The sequence below is a fragment of the Orycteropus afer genome, unplaced genomic scaffold, assembly GCF_000298275.1.
Source record: "Orycteropus afer afer isolate SDZICR_OR568_19922 unplaced genomic scaffold, OryAfe1.0 scaffold00281, whole genome shotgun sequence".
NCBI lineage: Eukaryota > Metazoa > Chordata > Mammalia > Tubulidentata > Orycteropodidae > Orycteropus > Orycteropus afer.
The window spans coordinates 493,029-502,563 of NW_006921868.1; the positions used below are offsets into that span (position 1 = coordinate 493,029).

A 9,535-nucleotide genomic window follows, 5' to 3' on the forward strand; every position below is an offset into this window, starting at 1 on the left:
AATCCTAAAGTAGAGTTCATATTAGGATTTTGCACCTGTGTGCATGAACCTTTCCTGGAACCTGGCAGACTTTATGCCGAGTCCTCCCGGCCTGTAGAAGGCACAAAAGAGCTTCTATTGTCACTGAGCATGCGCCATGGCTATCTTTCGCGGGATTGTGGCTGTGGCGTGGGAGTGCGCATGCGCGCCTGGGGCGGGCCATGCTATCAGCCGCCGGAAGAGGAGGAAAGACTAGGAGGCGAGCTCTGTCAGGGGCGGGACCAGGCGGTGTGAGGAGGGTCTGGCGGTGGAGGCCGGGCCATGCGGACAGGCTGGAGCTTGAGGCCGCCGGGGCCGATAGTGGTTGCGGTCGTGCTGCTCCTGAGCGGCGTGGGGCCGGCGTACGGCTCCGAGGATATCGTAGTGGGTTGCGGGGGCTTCGTCAAGTCGGACGTGGAGATCAACTACTCGCTCATCGAGGTGAGCGCCCGCCCCGCGGCCCAGCCTGCGCGCTGTGTGACGCCAGGCCAGTCGCTCAGCGTCTCTGGGCCACGGTGGCCTCTGTTCTAATACCAGGCAATTACTGCCATACCCAGGTTCTGAGATTCCTTTTCTCTTTCAAGGTTCTGCTCTCTGTTGGCTCCTCACCACCCTTTTGCAGTCGCGCTAGAGCGGAGGTTGTTATCGTGGGGTGGGGATGAGGGACATTTTTGATGACAAGTGATGGTGGCTCATAACTTTAATCAGACCACTCCAAATGGAGATTCCCCCCAAATCTAGACCACAGAATCTTCAAAAGACAAATTCCAAATCCGCAGAATCCAGACCCAGGGCCATTCCAGAGCTTTAAAACTCAGTCTGCAGAACCCAGACCCCTCGGGACTCAGGCCCCAGGGCCCTCAGACGAGTTCCTCTGAAAGTCAGATCTCCCAAAACCCATATTCCTGAACTGAGAGATGACAACTTTATTCTTTAACAGTGGCCTGTACCAACAACAACAAATCCAAACTCTGGCCTGTACTGGCCCTATTCTAGAATTCCTCGAAGTATTTATTACACACTGCTCAACCAAACTCCTGGGGTACTTTAAAAAGATACTGATTCCAGGTTAGAGATCCTGACCCAATAAATCTGTGTGGGAATCTCTAGGGCTGGTAGTCTGTTTGCAATATGCCCCCTCCCCCCTTCATCTTGGGCCTCTTTTTCCTCTGAAAATGGAGAGTTGTCAGGTCCTTGAGTGCCTTCCTGTGTGGTGGTTGGACAGGCACTGTAGAGCTGTGTGTAGTAGTCTTTATGATGTACAGTCCTATTTTTTGTTAGAAGAAATGGGAATTGCTGGAGGTTGGGGTAAAAGGTCAGTTGTCAGGATATATGGGATGGGACCTGAGAAGGGTGAGCCTCTTTTGGGGTCTGATGATGGGAAAGAGAGCCTGAGAGAAGTGGCAGCAACATAGAAGAGGTGCTTGGGAGGTGTTTCGACAGAAAAAGAAGAAGCTAGGAGCTGCTGAAAAGAAGGGAGCAGGCAATAAGACCCCCAGAGTGGTCTGAAAGCACATTTGAGCGCTGTAGCAGTGAGGGTCAGAATCAGTGTGTTCTACAAAGCAGATTGCTGAGGACTGAGGAGGAGGGCTGGGATATAGGTCTTGCCCCCTCCTATCTCTTTGACCTGGCGGTGCTTGGACCCCCAATTTTCAGACCTGTGGGATGGTGAGGGGTATGTTGGGAGAGAAGCAGCAGAACCCAGCATTAAATATTTCCTAAAGAAGACAACCAGTTATCTTCAAGACCTCTGTCTGCTACTTCTCCCTCCTTTTTGCTCCTAAGAGGTTGGATGTTTAATCAGTCTACCCACTGGGGTGGTGGTGCTCCTAGAATCTCCTCCAGGTGCCTCTGCCACCTCCTGGGTTCACTTCCTGGTGTGTGAGTGTAGGCATTTCAGAAACTACCTTTCCTAACTTGTAGCTTCCTGGGACTCCAGGAGGGGCACTATCCCTTATCCTCAAGCAATCTAACAGTAATCCCAAGAACACAGAGCAGTTCTGTGACCCAGTGTGAAGGTGTTCTTGAACCCTACCTGTCCAAATGGTTTGAGACGTTCTTTCATAATTTCTGATTATAAAATCAGACATTTTATGTCTGTAATCTTGTAATTTAAAATGTTGTCCTGTGCCTTGATCTATACTTTATGAAATAAATGTAAATAATCAAGATATTTCACAATCATTTCTTGATTGTGTTTTTTGCATCCAAGTACACCTTCATTCTTCTCCAGCCTTCTTCCCTGCTGGATGATTTCACATAATTTTCATTCAGTCAGTAACAATGACTGGGCTCCTGCATTTGCCTCCTCTCGTCTTGTTGTTGTTGTTATGTGTGGTTGAATTGCACCCAACTTATAGCGACCCCTCTGTAGGTTTCTGAGGTGGTATCACTATGGAAGTAGATTGCCTGACCTTCTTCCGATGTCTCGTCTTTGGTGGGGTTATAGCAGTGCATTGAACAGAGCAGACAAAAATCCTTGCCCTCAAGGCACTAACGTTCTGCTCTTTGACAATGGCCTGTATTGTTAAAAAGAAAAATTATGTCTGTTGCCAGTACTTTAACAATCAGGAAATTTCACATTAAAAGAATGGATTTTGGCTTCTCAAAACCTTAAGGGCTCTTTGGGCTGTAAAACTTGATTAGGAGTAAGTAGTGACCTGTCTTCTGTTTAGATGAATGCTCATTGACATTAATTACCTGGCCCCTCTACCAGTTGCCATGGAGTTGATTGTGACTTGTGACTCCATAGGATTTTCAATGGCTGTCTTTTGGGAATGGGTCACCAGTCCTTTCTTCTGAGGCATGTTTGGCTGAGTTCAGACTTATGTTCTTTCTTTAGGTTAGTGGCCAAGTGTGTTAACCTTTTGCATCACCCAGGGACTCCACTCTAGGCAGGTGTTTTCAATCCCTGCTGTAAATGCATCTATCTGAATTTCTTTATGCTCTTTAAACAAATTCACCAAATATGTATTGAGTACCTTAGCATCGTGGCTAAGGCACTTGACTGCTAACCAGTAGCATCGTGGCTAAGGCACTTGACTGCTAACCAGTAGCATCGTGGCTAAGGCACTTGACTGCTAACCAGTAGCATCGTGGCTAAGGCACTTGACTGCTAACCAGAAGGCTGGCGGTTCAAACCCACCAGCCACTCCTTGGAAGGAAAGTTGGGCATTCCTACTTCCGTAGTGATACTGCCTTGGAAACCCAAGGGGGGGTCGCTATGAGTCGGGGCCGACTCGATGGCAAACAACAACAACAACAACAACCTTTAAGTAAATAAGACTGTGTCTCAGGCACTGTGTAGCATACTCAGGAGAATAAACCATGGTCACTGCCCACAGGGGGCTTACAGTCTGTGCATTATTTCATGCTTTTCCTTTCCCACTGTGCATGTTGTGAATTTGTTGCTTTAAATATCGCCTTAGCTGGTAAGACTGGGACTCAGAACGCTTGACTGTCTCATTTCTGTTTCATGATCGTAGAGCGGTTTAGAGGTTATCTGACCCAGTTGCTTCCTTTCATAGAGGTAGAAACTAAGTCTCAGCATGGGTAAGCCATGCAGGTAGACTTAGAAAACTTTCCTTAAATTCATTCTGTGCCTTGCTAATTACATTGCGTTGCCTTTTTCTTCAGAGAGATGTTAAATAGTAATTCAAACTACTTTTTTATTGAGCCCACTGCTCAGTGCCAGGTGCTTACTATGCGTTGATGTGAATCTGCATGGGCACTCCGAACGGGAGGTGGCTATCTTTATACTGATGAAGAAATGGAACCTGAGAAGGGTAACTGATTTACCCAAGATCACATAGTATGTGGAAGACCCAGATACTTCATACTTGAGTATCTTCTTGCATTAATAGTTCATGTATGGAAATGCTCAGGATCTAAGAGTCTTAGAGAATCTTTGAGGAGAGGACATAGAATAACTGTCTTTTTGGTATGCTTTTGTCCTGAGAATGAAAGTAAAATAGAAAATTAAAAGTTTCTAGACAAGTGTTGGGAGCTCTGGTAGCATAGTGCCTAAGGCACTTGACTGCTAACCAGAAGGCTAGCGGTTCAAACCCACCAGCCACTCCTCGGAAGGAAGGTTGTGCAATCTACTTCCTTAGTGATACTGCCTCAGAAACCCAAGGAGGGGTCGCTATGAGTCAGGTCCGACTGGACGACTGGATGGCACATAACAACAACAACAGACAAGTGTTACTCAAGTGTTTGGGGTTAAGAATGCAGATCCCTGGCCCTCCTTCCACACCTTCTAGTTGAGACCTGAGATGGGGCCCAGGAATTTGCATTTTAACAAGCACTTTACTAACAATAGAATGAAAAGTTTCTGTTTTAGATCCAGATGCTTCTGTGAACAGCATAGAGATAGCCACTAAAATTAACTGAAAAATTTAGACAAATAGGACTTTTGGTGTGGGCTTTAGATGGTTTCTTATCTGGAAAATATTGAATCACATTATTTTAGGAATACTTTGTCTTATTTCAGGGAGTTCTGGTGGCACAGTTTAAAGTATTCGACTGCTAACCAAAAGGTCTGTAGTTTGAACCCACCAGCCAACTCCGTAGGAGAAAGATGAGGCAGTCTGCTTCTTGAAAGATTTACAGCGTTGGAAATTCTATGGGGCAGTTCTACTGTGCCCTATAGGGTTGCTATGAGTTGGAATCAACTTGATAGCAGTGGATTTAGTTTTTTTGGTTGTCTTATTTCTCTCTGTCCCTAATACCTAGTGTTAATCGCAGGCATATAGTATGTCCTCAGCAAATCTGCTTCAAAAGATCTCTTTAAAATGTTAAAAAGCAAAGATGTCTCCTTCCCCACCCCCCACCCCCTTTTTTTTAAACTTCTATTGTGATTTGGGTGAAAGTTTACAGAGCAAATTCATTTTCCATACTGCAGTTCCTACACATTTTGTTTCATGACATTGTCTGCAATTCCCCACAATGTAACAGCTCTTTTTTTGTTTTGTTTTGTTCTGTTTTTATTGTGATCTGGGTGAAAGTTTACAGAGCAAATTCATTTTCCATACTGCAGTTCCTACACATTTTGTTTCATGACATTGTCTGCAATTCCCCACAATGTAACAGCTCTTTTTTTGTTTTGTTTTGTTCTGTTTTTATTGTGATCTGGGTGAAAGTTTACAGAGCAAGTTCACTTTCCATACAGCAGTTCACATACACTTTATGTCATGACATTGACTACAATTTACCCAAATGCAATAGCTTCCCTCCCACTAGCTCCCCTCCCACCTTCCTCCTGGTAGTTACCTCTTTCCTGTGTCTATCCCTCCATGCACTCCTGCCCCCTGAGCTGTCTCCCTGTGCATAAACAGCCCTTCTTTCTCCCACGATTGTTCTCTCCAAGGCCTGTATCTACCTCAGGTAAATGTTCAACTCATATGCCTGTCTTTTCTTTGGCTGGAAGCCATAGGTATAGGTTCAATTCCAGACCTGAAGGGCAGCTAGGGACCATAATAGTCTCATTGGTTCCACCAGGCTCTATCAGATGAGCAAACCTGGTCCCTTTCTTTTTTTCCCCCACATGATTTTGAGTTTTGTTTCACATTGTTCTCCCTCTCTATCCAGGATCTCCTACATAGATCCCCCTCCAGGTGGTTGACGGTGGTAGCCAGGCACTGTCTGGTCGCCTTGTCATATAGGCTGCAGATAGCATGGTGCACCAGTTGCTAGGACCAATTATTTCCATGAATCTTTGGTTTTCTTCATTCATCTTTGCTGTGGTTGAGGAGAGACCCATAGTTGCATCTAGATGGCTGCTTGCAAGCTTTTAAGATCCCAGTCACTATTCACCAATGTTTTGTGTAGTATGTTATGCCAATTAAGCTTGATGTCCCCTGTGACTATGGTCCTGAGCCCATAGGTTCAACTACTCGCTCCCTCTGGGTAGCTGGCTGTGACCAAGAAATGACTACAGCCTTGTCCCTTGTCAGCTCTACTATACACCTGGAAATTCTTACAGAACATACAAATACACTTGTAGAACCATTGTCTGCCAACCCTATACGTGGTCTTGGGTACACTCCCCACTGCATAGACATACCTAATAGTTTAGCATGTCCACCCATCTATCCACCCATATACCCATGTTTGCCTTCACTGATAACGCAGTACTGTATGTGCAAAAGGGTTCATCTTTGTTGTCTGTACCTCCCATGCACCTTTCTATGTCTTCCTCTTCCTCAGTCCCACCATGTTGTAATAGCTCTCTTCCCACTTCCTCCTCATATTTAGCAATTCCCTGTGTCCTTCCCTCCCATATACTCCTACGGCCCAAACTGTCTCCCTGTGTAAACACTGTCCTTCTGTTCTCCCATGTTGATCGCTCCAAGGAGTCTATGAACAAAATGTTTGTTGACAGAATAAATTAAAACTTAATTTATGTCATTAACTCTCAATGGCAGTAGGATAACTTTTATTCTTTTCTTCCTTTACAGATAAAGTTGTACACCAAGCATGGGACTTTGAAATACCAGACAGACTGTGCCCCAAACAACGGTTACTTTATGATCCCCTTGTATGATAAGGTAAGAGGAAAGGGCACATCAGTCTTTATCGCTCCACTTTGATGGGAGTACTGTGCTCTACAGGTCTGAGCTTGCCAGGAGAATGGCCTCTCCTACATGAGCAAATGGCTCATCTGTTTTCTAAAGTATAAGTGGAATAGAGAAATGCTGGCCATATTCTGAGGAACACAACTTATAAACTGGTGTGATTTAATGCATCTGTTCTGATTGTCTCCTGGGACATGTGGCAATGTCTAGAAACATTTTTGGTTGTTAGACTGGGAGATGAGTGCTACTCAATCTAGCGAGAAACCAGGGATGCTACCAAGCATCTGTATAGTGCACAGGATAGCCCAGATGTCAGTAGTTTTAAGGTTGCCAAACCATTTACTAGCAAGCAGTCTAAATTATATTAAGAAAAATTATACAAGTAATATGTGAATTTGTGAGCTTTGTGGAAAAAAGTCAAGTGCTTTAGAAGTATATGAAGTAAATTCCCACCTCGCTCTAGGTGGGAAGTTTTATAATTTTTTTTATGCTCTCTAGGTATAAAATTTTTATATCTCTGATAAAAATTTTGGTATGCATCCTAACTGCCTTCTCTGTGTTTATAGTTAGATAAAACAACAAAACCAAATCCACTGCCATTGAGTGAATTCCAACTCATAGCAACCCTATGGGACAGGCAAGAACTATCCAATAGGGTATCTAAGGCTGCAGTCGTTACAGAAGCAAACTGCCTCATCTTTTTCCAGTGGAGTGGCTGGTGGGTTAGAACCACCAACACTTTGGTTGGCAGCCAAATACCTTAACCACTTCACCACCAGAACTCCTTTATAGATAGATAGATACCCACAAGTACACATGCACACACATACATGCAACACACACAGATGCCTGTGCTTATGTGTATCTGTGCATACCCCCATTTACACATCTCCATCCTCACATTCCTGCATACATAGCTTTTTTTTTTTTTTTTTAAATTGTGATTTGGGTGAAAGTTTACAGAGCAAATTCACTTTCCATATAGCAGTTCACAACACTTTGTCTCATTACATTGACAATAATTTACCCCAATGCAATAGCTCCCCTCCTACTTCCTCCTAATAGTTACCTCTTCCCTGGGTCCATCCCTCCATGCACCTCTGCCCCCTGAGCTGTCTCCCTGTGCATAAACAGCCCTTTTTTCTCCCACGATTGTTCTCTCCAGGGAGTGTATCTACCTCAGGTAAATGTTCAACTCATATGCCTGTCTTTTGTTTGGCTGGAAGCCACAGGTGTGGGTTCAGTTCCAGATCTGTAGGGGCAGCTAGGGGCCATAGTCTCGTGGTTCCACCGGGCTCTATCAGACCAGCAAATCTGGTCCCCCTTTTTTTTCCCCCAAATTATTTTGAGTTTTGTTCCATATTGTTCTCCCTGTCTACATACATAGCTTTCTAAAAAACTTTCTAGTTTGATGCAATTATAAATTCACAGGAAGTTGTAACAGTAGTCAACATACATCATTCTGGTTTTGATTTTATTATACATATGGAATCATGTAATAGGAATTAGCCTGTAATTTGATATTACCCCTCATGGTGATATCTTGGCATGCTTACAACAGGAGCACATAGAGATTATGTGTCTTTCTAATGGCTGGTAGCATTTCAGAGTCAGGTCACAACTGTAATTTATGTGACTACTTCTTTAATGATGGACTTAGGAGCTTTTTAGATTAAAAATTTATTACTGACAACACAGCAATAAATACTCTTTATGTACAATGCATACAATTGATTTCTGAAGGTGCACTTGCTGGGTCTTGTTATTTAAAAATAAAAAAACTATAAATACCAATCTCAAGATGGTGGGGTTGATAAGGGGATGAAGGAATTAAGATACCTAGTTTAAGAGATGACTCTAGTTCCTAAAGATCCACGCTAACTCCTGCAACCTTAGGCATGTGAGGGATTCAATTAATAGAATATTTGGTATCACAAGACAATCAGTGGTTGAATAAAGTGTCTTTACTCACACACAGTCTTCAGCATGGTATCTGAATGGGAACTTCTGGTGTTTAGCTTCAGCTTGCATCACCTAAAGGGAATTAAGGAATTTCTAAATTTTACATGTATAGATTGTATCAAACTAACTTAAACCAGTTAAAGGGTCACCAATTTTCATTCCTTTAAATTAAAATTTTTTCCCCTTTTAGGGAGATTTCATTCTGAAGATTGAGCCTCCCCTGGGGTGGAGTTTTGGTGAGTTAATTGAATACTCAGACATACTCTGTAAGAGATTAGATTATGTGCTGAATATTAAATTGGCAGAGTGTGTGGACTTTTAAAATGTGAAGGATTCACTGCTAGTGTGGAAAAGTTTTTTCTTCCTCCTGGTCATCTTAGAGTAGTTTGGATTTCCCTTCAGTCTACGTTAAGCCTTCCTGTCATCTTTCTTAAAATAGGCATCTTTGCTTGTACTCCCCTCAGGACCTTCTGCTTCTGAAGTTTCATTACGTCACAGTTGAACAGTATAAAGGTAGGAAGGGGAACTGTTCCTGTCCCAGGGCAGCTTCTTTCTTAGCCTCCTCAGTTTTTCTTTTCTTTATTTAATGAATGAATTGTGACATTTAAAAATGATGAGATTTGTACAAGGTTAGCCTCAACTGAGCCTATCCTTGGTCTAGAGTAAACCTCTATTCACTGACCCCTGTCTGATCTTGTACAGACACCAGTGATACAAAATACCTGCAGTCCTTACAGAAACAATAGGAGACAGACACAGAGTAAACCCTCACAGACATCCTGACACAATGGGAGAGAGATCCAATAGATCTACTACCTCAGGACCATAGTACTGGGATATACCAGACTCAATTGACATAACAAAATGCATAAAAGCGTTGCTCCACATCCTACATTGGTGAGTAATGACTGGGGTCTTAAAAGCTTTCAAGCAGCCATCTAAGATGCAGCTAATGGTCTCCTAGCATCGGAAATGAAGAA

At 43.4% G+C, this 9,535-nt stretch overlaps 1 protein-coding gene across 1 annotated transcript in view; it reads left to right on the forward strand.

Annotated features, from left to right (window-relative positions):
• Positions 1 to 300: 300 nt before the first annotated feature.
• The window catches only part of LOC103205313 (nodal modulator 1), a 121,009-nt gene continuing 111,774 nt past the window's right edge, over positions 301 to 9,535 (forward strand). Inside the window, exons 1-3 of the mRNA XM_007950588.1 lie at positions 301 to 459; positions 6,477 to 6,566; positions 8,746 to 8,791. Coding sequence (XP_007948779.1) covers positions 301 to 459; positions 6,477 to 6,566; positions 8,746 to 8,791 — 295 coding nt within the window. The remainder of the gene's footprint in view (positions 460 to 6,476; positions 6,567 to 8,745; positions 8,792 to 9,535) is intronic.